Here is a 17,570-nt window from a genome sequence, read left to right as displayed (position 1 = left end):
TGAAAGTTTGTTGGTTCAAACCCACCAGCTACTCCTCAGGAGAAAGATGTGGCATCTGCTGCTGTAAAGATTACAGCCTTGGAAAGGGCAGTTCTACTCTGTCCTATAGGGTTGCTATGAGTTGGAATCAACTTGACAGCAATGGTTTTTTTTTTTTGGTTTTTAACTGTTCTTTATACAGTCTAGATTAAAATCCCTAATCAGATATAAGACTCCCGAATATTCCCTCCCATTTTTTGGATTACCTTCTAACTTTATGTTGACATTTGAAGCACAGAAGTTTTTAATTTTGGTGATGTCCAGTTTACCTACTTTGATTTTGATGCTTGTGCTTTTGGTGTCATATCTAAAAAACCGTTGGCTAACTCAATGCCATGAAGATTTACACATATATTTTCTTCTAAGAGTTTTATATTTAATTACTTTTAACTCTTGGAAACCCTGGTGGCATAGTGGTTAAGTGCCGTCGCTGCTAACCAAAAGGTCGGCAGTTTGAATCCACCAGACGGTCCTTGGAAAACATATGGGGCAGTTCTACTCTGTCCTATAGGGTTGCTATGAGTTGGAATCAATGAGTTTGGTTTTTTTGGGTTTAACTCTTACATCTAGATATTTGATCCATTTTGAGTTAATTTTTGTATATGCTGTGAGGTCAGAGTCTAACTTCATTATCTTGCATGTGCATACAGAGGTGGCATATGGACTGCCAAAAGAACAAACAAATACATATTAGAAGAAGTACAATCAGAATGCTCCTTAGAAGCAAGGATGGCGAGACTATGTCTCACATACTTTGGACATGTTATTCGGAGGGATCCATCCCTGGAGAAGGACATCATGCTTGGTAACATAGAGGGTCAGTGAAAAAGAGGAAGACCCTCAACAACGTGGATTGACACAGTGGTTCCAACAATGGGCTCAAGCATAGCAACAATTGTGAGGATGCAGAAGAACTGGGCAGTGTTTCGTTCTGTTGTGCAGAGGGTCACTATGAGTAGGAATTGACTTGATAGCACCTAATAACAACAGAGTTGTTGTATAGACCATTTGTTGAAAAGATTATTCTTTCCCCATTTAATTGCCTTATCATTCTTATAGAAAATCAATTGACTGTAAATATGAGTTCATTTCTGGACTTCCATTTCATCCATTAAATCTATATGTCTTTCCTTCTACTGCCTTGATTACTGTTGCTTGCTACTAAAATTTTTTTCATTTTACAGATCCTTTTTGATTTTAGGATTGCTTACTTTTTGATTCAACACCATTTGCTTTGGTTTGTTTGAGAACCCTCTGCCCCTCCGAGAATATTTAACATCACTGCAGACTCCATATGTGCTGTGTAACACAGAAGAGCCAGGACTCCTACCGGGAGCGTAAAGACTTGTTTGCTGCTGAGTGAGTCAATGAATGATAGAAACAACCAGGGAGAGGATAGAAAGCCACTACCACAGGGCCTGGAAGGACACAGATGACCCTGGGAAGAAGGAGGAAACAATATTTACTTTGCTTTATTTAATGTAAATTTGGTTTAAAACGATTTAGAATTTAAAAGCTCCAATTATGATCCCACTCCAAGGCATTTTGGTTACTGGTGAAGTAGCTACTGACATAACAGAATCAGCGTTTGATGCTCCCCAGCTGGAGTGATCTCCTTGCATTATTGCAGTGTTCTGAGCCTCGGCTTCTTCATCTGTAAAATGGGGAGATACCCCACATAATAGACAAGGTACATGAGGGGCCTGGCATGGAGCAGGAGCTCAGTAGTCACTATTATCACAGCCTCCTTACAACACAAGTCTCACAAGCCTGTAGCAGGGTTATGGTGGTGCAAATTCCACCAAGTGGGTTTGAGTTGTGAGATTTCTTCATGCTACACAGGTCAGAATTTGAATGATAAAGTGACCGGGGACAAAAAAGAAGAAACAGAAGTTCCCACAAAGAATCCCACTCCCCTGTGCCCATCATTCTAGCGAGTTTACAGTCTGACTTCAGACCTAACTTAAGGGCTATTCCCTAAGCTGGACCAACTTCACTGCAGTGTTTCCAGGTCACAAATAGGGTTCCAGACCAGCAGGACACCCACCCAACAGCTTCCAATGCGGAAATCTCACTGCATGTGGGCTGGATGTTGTGGCAGCAGGGACCGGAGAAGGCAAACAGTGAACACTGATAAAGTGACCTGACAGCATGATCTAATCCACTGTCACCACATGTACCACGGCGCCGCGGAGCATCTGCAAAGACAGAGCCCTGAGTCTCTGAGATGGAGAGACATTTTAGGAAAAACAGGGCAGTGGAGGAGCTACCGCCTCTACAGGTAATGATCGTTGCTGCTGGAGGTCCAAGACGAGCTTCGTGGGTTGTCCCCAAATGTGAGACAGCTGTAGACCCTAACGCAAATAATGGTGACTTGGATCTAAAAGATTTCAAGCCGGAGGTGACTGGACTCCTCTGCAGTGGACCACAGAAAAGCTTTCTCCTTTCACTCCCCAAAGCAAAGCCAGACCAGGAGTCATCTTGGACACCGTTGATGGTGCTGATTGATTGATTTATTAATTAGACTCCAGTGCTTTAGTACAGAACGGTACAGAGATGATACATGTTTGTGCTTCAATACTTTCAAACATTGAGATTCTGATAATTCCAAGGTAAACAAGTTTCAAGACAGACTAGCTTTTTTAAAATATCCTTTTGATAAATTATTTTTATATAAATAACAGAGAAAGGAAAACCAACATGTTCAACAAACAAAGTCCTGAAGCATGAGCATCACTGGGTCAAAGGGAAGGGATGAAACAGGCAGTAACAGTAACAAACAAAACCAATGCAAGTATCTACAGTTCTGTCCTAGGGAAATAAGATATCTTGAGGGGGAGAAGGAAGACAGAGAGACCTGAAAACTAATCTGAGTGCCAAGGGGAGATTTCAAAGGCTTGAAAAGAGAATATCACAATGCACCTAACAGGGAGGGGAGGAACGTATTCTGAAAGGAAGGCAGAAGGCTGCTTTGAACTAGCATACACCACGTTTGCAACAACATCACGAGACAGTAATATACAAACAGTCTGCAGGAGTTAAAGGCCAGAAAGGGGGCTGGGTGGGGGACATTTTTTGTGACTTCCACTGTGATTATATTTCATGACTACAGCAGCGGAACAAATGCTGTGCTCACTATCGGAGAATGGAGCACTGCTGAGTCTTGAGGATGGTGAGACATCCTTCCTGCATTTGCATCTTTAATTTTTGCTTTAGAGCTAAGTTTTATACAGCTAAGTTTTTATACAGAGCATAAAATGATCTTTTTCTCTTACAAGCACAATAACATATGACCCCACACTACACAAAATAAAGTATTATGAAGTATCTTAAACTAGGGATAATCAGACAAAAGTTGCTTGCTGGGTGGGTAGTGTCTGTATAAATCCAGTGGACAATTCTTCGGGTAGTTTGAAGTCTCAGGGCCAAGAACCCTTCTCTATAGGAAAGGGCCCTTTGACCAGGGGGCTCCAGAACCCATTCTGTTGTAGTCCATTCCTGACCCTTGAGCTCTATCCAGCTTACCCTACTAAGAAAAAGAACCCCTGTTAGGGGTGAGCCTGGGAAGGAAGGAGTCTGATCAATAGGATGAAGCCTAACTGCTTCTCCAAGAGATTAAGGTATCTGGCTGGGAGCTCGCTTTTCACTTGTCTGGACATCATGACTCAAACGGATCTGAGAACAACTTCCTTCAGGATCACAACACTGTGGAAACGGGCCAGGGAGAGAGCATGACAGGCCGTGGAGGGAGAGGGCGGCAGCCAGAACCCAACACCCCAGCCCCCACCCCTAGCCACACCACCCTGAGTATGAGTCACTAGGAAAAACAAAGGTCTATTTCACCTCAAGCCCCACGAGATGTCACCTGAACTTCATGTTTAAGCTTATGTGGAGGAAAGCAGGCACCGAGGGATAGGAACTTGAGTGAAGAGAAGAGATTAATCCTCAGTTTGAAATACTCCAAGAGCACAGACAGTTCTATGATTCCCAACAAGAACAGGGACAACCCCAAACAAGTTTTTAACAACATCCAAACTTCTACCTTTCCATACTCAAGCAATTTCCACATGTTGATTTGGGTAATGTACAAGGTCACAGAGCCACAAATAATAGGGAGACAGTATCCATTCATTCTAAACAGTCCAAAAATGACTCCAGCAGTGCGTCATCTGCACATGAATTTCTCGTTTTGAGATACATATATAAGATACTCTTTTTAAAAAACACAATGCATTATTTTCTTTTGTTTCAAAGGAGAAGAGGGTGTCATCAAACACGAGAACCAGCGGCAGCAGCGGCGAGAGCTAGGGCGTGCAGAGTTGGGGGGGGCGCTGGCGGGAGAGAGGGGCAGCAAAGTAACCAGGTGGCCAGCGGGGGGCTGTGGAACATGGCGGGAGAGGGTGCATTGTTTGGAGGGGCAGCTTATTTTTTTTTAACTGCTTATTTCTTCATCTGTTTTATTCAGTTTCTTCAGCGTGTCCAGCAGTTTCTGTGGGGTGAGAATGTGCGTGGATCCTGGGGGAGGCAGAAAAGAGAGTGAGCTTGGGAGTTCTGGTTTCAAACATTTTTTTTTCCTTTCTTGCTCTTCTCCACCCCCAGACCTGCATCTGTCCCCCTCCCCCACCCTGGTCTTGGTCTAGTGGAAGTGAAAGGGATTGGGGCTGGGAGCTGTGTCAGTATAGGCCTGGGAGGTATTTAGGGATTGTGGATCAACAACACATAGCCTTGGCTCAGGCAGGGTCCCAGGCTGTACGGAGGGATGAGTCTGCCTCTCAGTCAGGGCTTAGTGCCATCTGCCAGGTGACAAGGCAGCTGCATTGCTAATTCTCTCTTGAACCTCAAGGTGAAGCCAGGGAGAGAAATTCCAAACGATATGGTGGGACAAACTATTGAGAATGGGACAGGGCTTGGTAGGAGGACTGCGAGTGGAAAGAATGGTGCCTGGTAGGGAGGAAGAGAATGGACAAACACCCTAGGGGAGTCCACTGACCTCTGGGAGCCAGCTGATTGGTACTGACATGGTGGCTGGGACCTCAGGTGTGAAAGGGAAAGGGCGGGGGGGGACCTGAGGCCTTACCTTGCAGAGACCGCACATTGTAAGAAATTAGAAATGCTTGCAAAAATTCAAGCTAATGGAATTAGATATACTTCTACTGCAAAAACAAAAAAAAAATAAAAATAAATGAAAGCCTTTTTCATAAGGAGAGAGAACTCTACAAGTGCAGTGACCAAATGATGCATATGGGGCGTGTGGTCTGGACATGGACCGTCAAACAGAAGAGGAGTGATCGGTGGTGTGTGAGCATGAGGACTGCACACATGCAGCAGTGCGCGTCAAAGAAAGATCCTGGTGGGAGAGAAGAACTCAACAAAAGACGTCCGTACTTGAAAATGTGCCTCCCTGGAGACGTGGGCGAAGGAGCGGGCCTTCGTGGGGAGGGGTGCGGGACTCATCGGATGCCAGATTTCTACCCCAGGGTCAGCAAAAGAACACTTTGGTCAGCTTGTTGGGCATGATCTCAAATACCAGGGTCCCTATGCCTTTGACCGCTACTTGCTCAGCTAACCCGTGACTGAGACGAACTGTGGGCCCGGGGCCAGAAGGCTTTTATGTTAACCTTTCTGGTCAGTCCAGATGAGGCAGAAAACTTGTAAAGCCCTCTCTAGTGCCAGGGCCTTCTTCCCACACCCCCATTTTCCGTGGCCTAAGCCCCAGCCACCAGCCCCTGCTCTGAGTGAAGAACCAGTCCTGGCTACTTCCCGGAGATGCCAAGGGTGAGGCCTGAGACCTGGGGCTCCTTAAGCAAATGTGGCTCGGGTTTCGGGAGTATGTCTTTTCCCCTGAAGGGCACTCATTTCTATAGCCTTATCAATCTTCCTGGAGTCCCTGGGTGGCACAAATGGTTAACATGCTTGGCTGCTAACTGAAAGGTTGGAGGATCAAGTCCACCCAGACGTGCCTCAGAAGATAGGCCTGGCAATCTACTTCTGAAAAATCAGCCATTGAAAACCCTATACAGCACGATTTTACTCTGACACACATGGATGGGGTCACCATAAGTTGGAGTTGACAGCAACTGGTTATCAGTTTTCCTACTAGTCCTAAAAGAGGTCAAAGGCTGCTCTATATATAAATGAGGAAATAGGACATAAATGTTATGAGACCTGACCCACATTCAGAACAATGAACCACTGCCAGAATGAGGGCCTTCCAAATCTCAACTCTATGCAGTCTGTGTGTCTACCCACTGAACAATGGCCTCTGTATATACAGTGCAGGGAGTACCTTGGGGCTTCCTAGTTAGAGGCAACAACAAGTACACATACATGCCAGAGAAAACAGTTCCTAACACCCTACTCCCCGGCCATCCCAACCAAGTTCCAGGAAAGAAGAAGGCAGACTCGGTCTAAAGGAAAAATTAAGAGGAGTTCCTCTGATCAGGTGCCTATCCTAAAGTGTTTCCCACGCTTGCTTACAGCTCAGGATTTGGAAGGGGCCCAAAGGAGGTAACAGGATCCATGCTCCAGAATTTTCTATCATCTGATCACTGACCATCTGTTGTTCCCAGTCTTGGTTGAAAAAGAAAAATTCCAGGACCAAGAATACTGGGGATAATCGATAAGTACTCTAAGACTCTCAGCAACAGCAAGTTCCTGGGCCTTAACTTACTGGTCTCTAAAGGAACCAGACCAGTTGGTGCTAATCCAAATCACCTGGAAGCCAGTTCTTGCCATCCAACAATCTGTATTGTTCTAACACCCTTGGTCAAGCTTTTCACTGCTATAAACACTGAAGATCCACATTTTACAAATGCTTTCCTTTTGAACCTATGGGTAGCTGACCCTTCAATAAAGAGCAGCAAGTGGGTTCTACTGCTCTGAGGGGTCCCTCTTATTCTACAAAACTGGAAGATTATGAAATGTGAGTACTGGTCACCAAAAACAAAGTTGAGGCCTATCCAAATGAAGGTTTCCATGTTTTCAAAGCTGTGGCAGGCCCAGCAGGCTCTGGTAGGACAAAATCCTTCTTTCTATACTGATAGAATCTTAAAATCAAATGAATTTTTACAGATCAGCTGGCCCAGTCGTTCCTGAACTTGGCTGAAACAGGCCTACTGACTCAGAATATCCAAGGTGGCATGAGGCAATGTGTTTATTTAAGTGCAACTCAGGTGAGTCTGGTGATCATCCAGGTCTGGAAAACAGTGACCTGGCCTACCATGTGACCTCACAGAAGGGAAAATGAAGTCCCAGAGGGTGGAGAGCTTGCTCACAGCACGTTAGCAGCAGAGCCAGGGCCAGAAGTTATGCCTGTGGTCTCCCAACTCAGGGCACCCTATGGCCTCCTGGTCATGGGAGAGGATGGGCAAGTGGACACTTATATTTCAGCTGCGGGACAATGGGTTGGCTCTGTGTTCAGATTCAAATTTCAGCCTCCCTGAAAAATGAAATTTACTTGATCCCAATCTGAGACCAAGCAAAACGTTTAATATAAAAAACTAAAAAAAATTTTCCCAAGTAGTAAGCACAAGTATTATAGTTCTAATCCAGCCTTTGATTTCTCCTTCACTTGCCTCTGTTGGCCTCTTGGATGATTCCCTAATGATCAGTACTTTTCACATAAACCACCCAGCACACCAACCCAGTGAACCCAGTGCTGTCGAGTCGATTCCGACTCATAGCAACCCTATAGGACAGAGACACAGAGGTGAAAATCTAACCAGAAAGCTTCTTTTCTTAGCAAATGTGAAGAGATGAGTAGTAGGGATCACAGTGAGTCCTGGTGGTTTCTGTGCTCTTCAGCTGTCTCTGCTAGCTCGGGGGAGCCACCTCAGGTATAGGGGCTTTGGGGCAGGGACAGCAGACTGTGCTTCAGCCACGCGCAGGGCCTGTGGGAACTTTCATTCACTGCCCAGAAGGAAAGCATCTCTTAAAAAGGAAGTAATTGCACATACTGACACTTTAGGAGGAGAAACACCAGGCTCCCTCACTTTCTGTACCATCCTGCTCTCTGTCACCTGGGCAATCCAGACAGAAGGGCCTAGTCAGGTTCTAATCTGTTTTCTGACCTCACTGGCCTTAGGGCTCTGTGTCTTGCTTTTTCTTAACTAAACTCTCTAAAAGTCAACACTACCAACAAATCATTTCAGGAATCAAGAATGTATAACCAGAGTCTATTTGGTCTTTCTTTGCTCTGAAGGCAGCCCAGATCCTCTCTGCTGATCAAGGAAAACACTCTGCCAAAGATAGACTTCTTCTGAAACAGGGAATTCATCCTAACAGGAGCCAGTGGGCCTGGGTTTGTAATTCTGTAAGACCCTGCAGGTGGTCTGCCATTGCTGTGGTCTCTCCTGAAAACATGGCTGTTCGAGATGCCCTAAAATACTTCTTGATACAAATGCCATCCAACTACCTGCCATCTGCACACAGAACCAGATGTCTGATGGACAACCTCTCAAGGTACTTCTAAGGAATGCTTTCTAAAATAATTGCTTTCATTCACAACCCATTTGCCCCGCTTTCTAGGGGAAGGGGAGTCCGGGCAGGATGAGAGCCACAGCCTGGGCCATAACCAGCTCCACTTTCCTGGATCACAATTACTGGCTTTTCCTTACCTCTGTCAAGGAAAGAAAAGAGGAGGAGAGAAAGAGGCTTACCTCCTCCTCCTCCCTTTAGAACAGCCCCTTTTTGCGTGTTAGAACAAGCCCTTTTTGCGTGAAGCACCGTTCTCTTTACATACAAGCACACCTCTGACTGTTACCTAGCCAAGGGTCTGATGGACCATTGTTCTGAGGTTCATCAGAAAGTGAGAGAGAGTGGGTAAGATTCCATGGTTTGAGTTACAAATCTGAATGATTGCATTACAGACTATCAGAGCTTACAGGAACCTCAGGCCCTGAGACCCAGCCCCCCTGTCTTCTTTGACTACGGCCCCGGGCCCCGGAGGTGGAAATGACTGCCTGTGGTCACATGGGGTGCTCATGGCTGAGCTGGAGGCCAGTCCTAGCCTCCTGACTCCAAGCCCAAGTCTCTCTCCACTGCCAACAGTGCACTCTCAATGACTCGCCAGGCCACGTCTCAGCCCAGGGTGAAGGGTGTTCTCAGGGCCCATCATTGATGGAGTATACAAAGTCAGGAGTATAAGATGTGGCCTCAGACCGTAGGGTGCATAAAGAAGCTAAGGAATTCCTAATGCTATCATGAAGTTGTTCAGCATAAGTCTGCCCTTTAAACCCATTATACAAGGTTCCTAACACATACGAAAGTGAGAGGGAATCAGAAAAAGAACAGAATTGAGATAGTCTACCAGACAGACAACAGGTTCCTGGTTACTGAGAGCTGGGTAAAAGGCACACACTGGGTAGGGAGAGAAGATGCTCATTAAAACCAACAGATTTGTACCCACAGGCTCTCAGATCTTACCAAGGGACTCCTGTGGGAGAGAGGGGTGTGACTACTTGGCTCCTGAAAGGATCTCACAAGAGAATGAAAGTAAAAGCAATTACTGAAAGAGCAAATAACTATTAAGTACAATTTCCCCCAGAGGAATATAAGACAAAAGCTCTTTCCATGATGGCTTGTGACCCAGTCACTCCTTAGAAACTCTTCCCTGGGATATGGGCCTGTCCCAGGAAAAAGGTATTTGCATGTCTTAACTACCATCCACTTGGAGTCTATTCTGATCCTTTGACTTCGGTAACACTGCCAGCCCCCTACAAGCTGTCCTCCTGATCAGGCTCCGATGAACACCTCCACTGGATTTCTGCCATCTTGGACAGACCTTCCCTGAACACTCCCTGGCCTCACCCTCAAGTTCCCACACCATCACAACCAGAACGCTACATGTTCCCTACTCAGTGCCCACAAATTCAGGGCTGGCAGGCTTGGGCACCATGCCTCAGCCATCCTCAACTTCCAGCTCCCTCTCTGAGGGCCATTCACAGCAGTTATCATTTTCAGTTTAAAACCCAGTGGCCTGCAGCTGTCTGACTGAGCAGCAGGTAACCCAAGGCATGAGCGAGCTGGCAAGTCGAGGCCCAGACATATTCAGGGCAGGGTTTCTGAAGGCAGCATTGGACACATTTTCAATCGGCATTAAGAACTGCAAGCATTTTCTTGTTGAAAGAAAATCAAATAAATAATAAACTAAAAAGAGAAAAATAAAGAAAAAGAGTGAAGGAATAATCAAAGAAAACCCTTCAGAGTGGAAGAGTTTCTTTTCTGTAATAAGCTGCTTTTACTTTGTTTCTTTGGCTCTCACTCCATTGTTGGAGCCTGATCCTCAAAAGATACCCTAGAGGACTCCCTGAAGTCGGGGTGTCTCAGGTCCATGAGAAATTTGGTGGGAGTAAGAATATGAGTAGAACCTGTGGGAGAACAGAGGCCAGCTGACTGCTTGAACAAAGGTGCGTTATAGGAACATGCCAACTTAGGCCTACACTTTGCGCAGCCAACGAGGTATGAGAAAGCGAGGCACACACGTGCTGCACACACACACTCACACACTCTCTCTCACAGTGGCGACACAGATGGCTGGCATGCAGCAGGCAGGTGAGGACACACAGTGGACGTCGGCTGTCTGGGCGAGGCCTCTTCATGAATCTGCGTGGCCAACTTTCTATTCCCAGGTGTCCACCTCCCAACCAGGAACCTCAAGTCAGGTTCAAAGATGGAGAGGAACATTTACACCCAAAAACCTCGCTGTGACAGCATCTGTCCAGGAAAGCTGTGTCTGAGCTCAGAATTATCCAAGAACATTCATGCAACGCACACAAGCAGGGAGCAGAGAGTTTTATCACGGGCCTATGTAACCAAAAGGAAAAACTGATTATAAGAAGGAATGGTGACCAGACAGGGGAAGCTTGAGGAAGTCTGGAGACGGAGGAGGAGGGATGCACAATCTCCCCACTGGATTGGGGCATCAAGAAGGCAGGGTTGGCAGCATCAGGTCCACTTTCAAGTACCCAGGATCAGCCATATAGACTGGTCTGCAGAGCCTGCTCGCTCTGATAGCTTGGGGGTACCGTGACTTGGTTACCCCAGAATGGAGTATATAAAACTGACAGTTCTTATTGAGATAAAGACCGTGTTTGGCGCTGTGACCAGCAGTGATACTACTGGGGGGGTTGGAGAAGTGTTCCCAGCTGGGTCAGCTCAGGGCCTTTCCACTGTGGAGGTTCATGTGGAAATGGCCTGTGAAGCAATCCTTATGCACTGGAGCGTATAATCTCCCCCTGAGTGCAGAGCACATCGTCTTCCAAAGGGAGACGAAGGATCCTGGCCTCCCACCTAACTCCGCCTGAGTGCATTTCCACTGAGGGCAGCAGGCTTCAGGGGAAAGGTCAGAGCACGGCCAGCACCGTATATGTTGACAATCATATGTCAATCAATGTCAAGAGGCACCCAGGACAGAAGCAACTCCACTTTGTTTAGGACAAAATGGAACAGAAAGGAAGATTTTCTCAGTTCACTCTTCCGCTTCCAGCCCTAGAAATTGTGGAAGCTCCTGAAGGAAAACAAAACAAAACTTCCCCTCCTGCATTAAACCACTCCTAGGAGATGCTTCCTCTAATCTTCTGGAAAACCAATAGGACATACCAGAAAGGTCTGACAGACTTAGAATGTGGTAGGAAATGGTCAGGGGAAGCCCCGGACAGAGTCCAGCAGTCAGGCCGGTGTGTTTTGGGCCATGTCTACTTGCACAGCGTGCCTGTCCACCTCCAACTGACGGGTGAAGGAGGAGGCTAATAATTCACCTCCCATTCGTTAAGCATCTCTGGACATGAGGCCCAATGCTGGGAAGCGGTCAAATCCCATCTAAGGCCTAGCTCAAGGCTGTAAGTAGGTATTATTAACCCCATTTTGCTGAAATTGCAGCTTGGAGAGTTTGCGTTGCTTGCTCCAGGTGATGCCACTTAGCAGTAGCAGAACACAAATTTGTGCCTGGGCCTGTTAGACTCTATGATCAGACACTCCCCGCCTCATGATGCTGCTTTTCAGCAAGAGACACGATGCGGACATGAGGAAGGAACCCTGTGCCCCTTAGCTTCTGCTGTCCACAAACATTTGTCTAGACACTAAGTATTGCAGGGCCATGGAGAATCGAAGACAGAATGAAACACCAAAGCATGGAATGGAGTCAAAGTGCAAGGAAGCAGCCCCTTCCCTCTAGAAAACACGCCTCTACTCACCTATGAGCACTTCCCACTTTCCATTGGCTTGAGTCACCTCGTAAGCACAACGCATCTCATTCAGGCTCACACCCCCAAGGATGAAAATAATGAGGCGGGGGCCGCTGCGGTACTCCCCAGGGGCCTTATTCTTATGCCAGTGTCCATAGCGGGCACTGAGAGAGAGCAGAAGGGGGAGAGGGAGAGAGAAACTGGTTATGTTTATCTGCACCAATAGCATTTATCACTTTATACCTCAGTGATTTGCCCAAAACAGAGTAGATGCTTAGGAAGTGTTTGTTGAATTGAACAGCAAAGAGCCCTGTGGCCAGGTGGTTAAAGCACTTGGCTGCTAACCAAAAGGTTGGTGGTTCGAACCCATCAGTCACTCCATGGGAGAAAGATGTGACAGCCTGTTTCCATAAAGATTTACAGCCTTGGAAACCCTGTGGGGGCAGTTCTACCCTGTCCTTTAGGATCGCTGTGAGTCGGAATCGACTTGATGGCAAAGGGTTTGGTTTTGTGGGTGGCTGCCAGGAGGAAAATCACTATGAGCATCTGTGTTGTCACCTTGTCACTCTCTAAGACACATGCAGGCAGCAGACAGGTTCCGTCCAGCTTCAGAGTTTGAGATGCTGAGTTCAACAGCGTGCCCTGCATGTCAGTCTTAGAGACTCTACCCTGGAGTGTACATGCTTCTTAGCTTGCCTGGGACACTTTGCTGGCAGGGAGCAGTGATGACAGAGTCCAAGATCTGTCTTCAGGATGATACATTTATTCACTGAAGACACAGGTACTGGGTGCCACATGTGGGCCAGGTCCTGCCCTACACTGAGGGGGCAGACTCAAAGGAGATTCAGCCCATGCCCCCCAAGAGCACATGGTTTGACTGGAGTAGGTGGGGCAAGTGTGGTGGGGAGAAGGAAATTGCTTCGACTTGGTGCTACGATGGAGAAGAGTACAGTGCCATGGGGACAAACACAGGCAAGGGTCACTGAACCCTGTCCAGGCATCACTGTGGAAGGCTTCACAGAAGAGGTGACACCGAGCTGCCTTTTGAAAGACACGCAGGAGTAGCCAGTGAAGAAAGGCATTTCAGCATTGGGGACAGTTCCCCAGAGATGCCACTCTCTGGCCTGGGCTTTCTGCAATAGGTCTTTACTTTGACTCAGAAACCATGAGAGATGGGTTGCTTCCAGGCTAAGAAAATGGGAAAAATAAGACAAAAATAACAACCAAACAAAAACAAAGGGAGCTGGTCGGTCTAGAGCAAGTCTCCTCTGGATGGTGAAAGGCTTTATCCTTTCTCCTCAGTTTGAGGTTATTAAAGTCACTTTCCAAATCAAGAAGGCACTGTGGGAATTATTGTGCCAACAAAGAGGTTTTCTGTTACTTTCCCTGTGCAACATTGGATATTCTTCTGTCATTGACTAGCCTGGCTGTGGTATTACTTGGAATTTTGTACTTTACTGCAAGGTTGGCAATAAACATTTAGCCTCCACAGCCATCAGAAAGACTGCACAATGCCACCAGAAGGCCTTAGGCGCAGGCCTGGGGGAAGGTCTAAAAGTAAAGACACTAAGAAGGGGCAAGAGGGAAGGGTGGAAAGAGTTTAAGAAGAGGGCACAGAGGTGTGTATCGTAAAGAGCATCCATTCCGGGGGCTGCATGTCACACCAGTGTCACAGGCTGCCTTCTCTGGAGCTGGTCGCTCTACTGTCCCAAGCTCATACGTTCAACCTTGACTGTTCTGAAGAACCAAGAAAAGGTCCCGCCGTCAAAGAAAAACAGAGCGGCACCCTGGCTCTCAGGCTGCTGACGTACAGCAGCCCCAGCTCGGGAAAGGTAACAGATGCTACCGGGGGTCAGGAAGGCAAGGGAGGCAGAGAAAAGTGTCTGGGGACAAAATGCATCATGTGTATGACAGAGTCCCAGGGACTGGCACATGAAGATGTCATATAGAGAACACCACAGGGAAGGTTTTTGGATGGGTGCAGCAAGGAGAACAAGATGAAGTGTTAGCAAAACACGCCCCTGCAAGGCACCACCATGAGGATCAAGCAAACACACTTGTTGGAGAGCTAGGGACAGAAGTCATGGATCCTTGTCTACTTACGTCTCAAAATTGCAAAATGCCGGAGTATTACCTGGTACATGGCAGAAACCCGATAAACGCGAGGCATCCATATTCCATCTATACTTCCATAAAGAATGAATCGGAGAATGTGACTCTAGGCAGGTAATGTATTCATCCTCTTCTCATTTAATTAATAAAAATATTAATACTATGTGCCAGGGTCTGTTCCAGGCTCTAAGGACACTGCAACAAACAAAACAAACCCAACGCCCTGCCCTCAGGGAGCTGATGTTCTAGCTGGGGGAGACTGACAATAAACAAGGTAGGATAAATACAAACAGTTCACTAGACGGTGGTGCACTCCATGGAGAAAAATACAGCAGAGAAGAGAGACAAAAGTGTTGGAGAGGGAGGTGGCAATTTTGTTTCTTTTCTTTTTTTTTTGGTAACAGCTTTAATGAGATATAATTCACATAGCACACAATTCACTCATCTGAAGTGCACAATTCAATGGTTTTCAGTATAGAGCTGAGCAACCATCACCACAATAGATTTTACAGCAGTTTCATCACCCCAAAAAGAAGCCCCCCATACCCTTTATCAGTGACTCCCCATTCTCTCATTCTCCCCAGCCTCTGGCAATCACTAATCTACCTTCTGTCTCTATAGATTGCCTATTCTGGACATTTCAAATAAACGAAAGCATACAACATGTGTTCTTTGTGTCTGCCTTCTTTCACTTAGCGTAATGTTTTCAAGGTTCATCCATGTTGTAGCATGTATCAGAACTTTATTCCTTTTCATGGCTGAATAACATGCCATTGTGTGGATATACCATGTTTTGTTTGTCCATTCATCCGCTGAGGGACATTTGGGTTGTTTCCACCTTTCAACTATTATGAATAATGCTGCTGTGAACACTTGTGTACTACAATTTTCAACAGGTTGGTTAGGGAAGGTCCGAGAAGGTAATGCTTGATTAAAGACCTGAAGGAGGTGAAGAGGTGAGCCACGCAGATCTATCTGGGGACAGGTAATTTAAGGTAGAGGGGAAAGCAACTACAAGGGTCCTGAGGCAGAGTGGGCCTGGGATGTCTGATGAAAAGAGTGGAGACAGATGTGGCTGAGGTGCAGTGAGTAACAGAAGGAATGAGAGGACTGAGTCGGAGTGGTAATGGGAAGCCAGAGGGTGGGGGGCCTTGTGGGCCACTGAGAAAACTTGGCCTGCACTCTGGGTGCGATGAGACACCACGGGAGGGTTCTGACAGACCATGCCACTTCAAAACAGAATGGCTGCCCAGCTGAAATGCAGCCAGAGATGGCCTCACTTACCAGCCCCTTCTTTGCTCAGGGTTTTCACCTACCTGACAGCGGTGGTACTAAAAGAGGCAGAGGAGCGAGTAGAGATATAAGGATAGTGCTTGGTATCAAGTTTGTCCTCAATAGTATCCTGGAAAGAAAACAGACAGATATTAGGCCTGCCATCTGTTCAAAAAGGGCTGACGAAAACTGAGACAAGATTATTCAAAGTCGGCAAAACACATGGCCAGATTTGCACCACCCAGCACTCCTGTGCCCCTGCTGCCTGTTGCCAGGCGCCAAGCGCAGCGCCTGGCCTGGATGAGGTGCTCAATCACCGCCTGTTACACTGAAATGAGCGTGTAGGTCTGCTCCTCAAGAGAAGTAAAAAAAAATCCCATTCATTTTCTTGCTTCTCTTCCAAATTAGTCTTGTTTTGCTCTTTTACATCCTATGTGAGGTTATAAATGCTGCATTCTGTCCAATAAATTCCTGACACCTGCCATCAGCATTGCAGGAACTGGGCACAGGCAGAATATCTCACGCAGAGAAAGCCTTACACCCTCAGTTTTCCAAGGGTCTCATTATCTGGTGGGTGGTTTCCAGCTATCCACCTCCTTGCTGTCTGGAAATCTACACTCCTCCTAACAGCTACCATGTGAAGCCTACGCTTGTCTCTTTAGGGGCTTGGGGGAGGAGGTAGAAAAGTGGAGCAGAGATTAAAGGAGGGGGTGAGACAGAGGGGTTGGCTTTATCTATTCCACCAACTAAAGACATGTAATTGGTTTCTAGATGTCTTGTGTTCGCCCATCCTTTCGGTTTGTGGGTTTTAAAAATAGGAAGCTGACTTTCTTTATCTATAAAGAAGAGTGGTTTTTCACTCTTTATCTGTATATGTGTACAATTCAACAGGAACACCTGGGTTCTCACCTTAGCCTGCCACAAACTAACTAAGGGATCGTGGGCAAGTCCCTTAATTCTCTGGACCCGTTTTGTTCACCAGTAGAGCGAGGGATCTGAACAGATTATCTCCAAGTCCAACCCCAAAGATGTAGTGGTACAGGACTCAGTGTAGGCTTCCCTCACACTACAAGGAGGAGGAGCGTGACACTATAGGGTTGCTGCAAAGCACTACGCTACACCGGACACACACTGAACCCTGCTGTGAGCAGGGCACTGTGCCGGAGGACATGCCAGTTGAGGGGATAGGATACATGTGGCAGGCATCCGTGTAAAGAGCCTCCCTGACAGATGCTGCAGGAGCTGAGGAGGGCTGCTATGTGCTGGGTCATCAGACAGGAGGGGCGCTGGATGAAAATGATGAGCGCTAACGGTGATTTGGAAGGAAAGCAGGACTCGGGTAGTGAAAGAGAATGGCAAGAATACTCCAGGGTAGGGACTAAGTTTGAAACCAAAGTGCAGATAAAGAAAGATGCCTGACAGGCCCGGTCTGGCTGGCCTGGAGGGCTGAGGGAGGGGAGCAGCAGCAGAAGTTGGAGGGGGGGAGCTGGGGTCATTTCAGAGGCCTTTCTGTACTTCTGGGGGTGAGGGAGGGCTGCATCACTCAAAGCTGAAGCACCAAGTCACATTCGCGTCCTCTCTCCGTGGAGGCGTGAGTATGTTACTCATCTGATCTTTGGGACGCTGGGATGTGCTGGCTCCTGTGGGGATGGGGTCTCCATCAAGGGGTCTCTATAACATAGGGCTAAATCCTCAAAGACATGAGACACGGACATGGGTCTCGGGGTCTGCACCTGGCAGTTTCTTGAAACTGCTCTGCATAAAACACTCAGGACAAGGTGTGCATTCGTATGAACGCTGAAAGAGCCTTGGAGACTAGATGCAAATCCCCAACAAAGAAAACCCTGGGGCGAGGGGTCACCACCACCTTACAGCAGGTGACACTAGAACCATCCAGGCCACCAAGTGAAGATCCTGTGCCATGGCTCTCTAACACCATGGCCCCGCTACACCCCTCTCCTCTCA

General features: G+C 47.0%; 1 protein-coding gene across 5 annotated transcripts in view; it reads right to left on the bottom strand.

Annotated features, from left to right (window-relative positions):
- Positions 1 to 2,032: 2,032 nt before the first annotated feature.
- Positions 2,033 to 17,570, bottom strand: part of STXBP1 (syntaxin binding protein 1) — an 82,803-nt gene continuing 67,265 nt past the window's right edge. For 2 of the 5 annotated variants that reach the window (XM_049895498.1, XM_049895501.1), the window contains exons 17-19: positions 15,650 to 15,735; positions 12,231 to 12,385; positions 4,570 to 10,406 (exon numbers count right to left, since the gene is read on the bottom strand). In XM_049895498.1, the coding sequence (XP_049751455.1) occupies positions 10,297 to 10,406; positions 12,231 to 12,385; positions 15,650 to 15,735 (351 nt within the window). In that variant the 3' untranslated portion in view covers positions 4,570 to 10,296. The other 3 variants (XM_049895499.1, XR_007518618.1, XM_049895502.1) reach the window with 3 other exon arrangements.

The sequence above is a fragment of the Elephas maximus genome, chromosome 9 (genome assembly GCF_024166365.1).
Source record: "Elephas maximus indicus isolate mEleMax1 chromosome 9, mEleMax1 primary haplotype, whole genome shotgun sequence".
Taxonomy (NCBI): domain Eukaryota; kingdom Metazoa; phylum Chordata; class Mammalia; order Proboscidea; family Elephantidae; genus Elephas; species Elephas maximus.
Note: the sequence above shows the minus strand (reverse complement) of the source record. Positions and strands in the feature narration are given on the sequence as shown.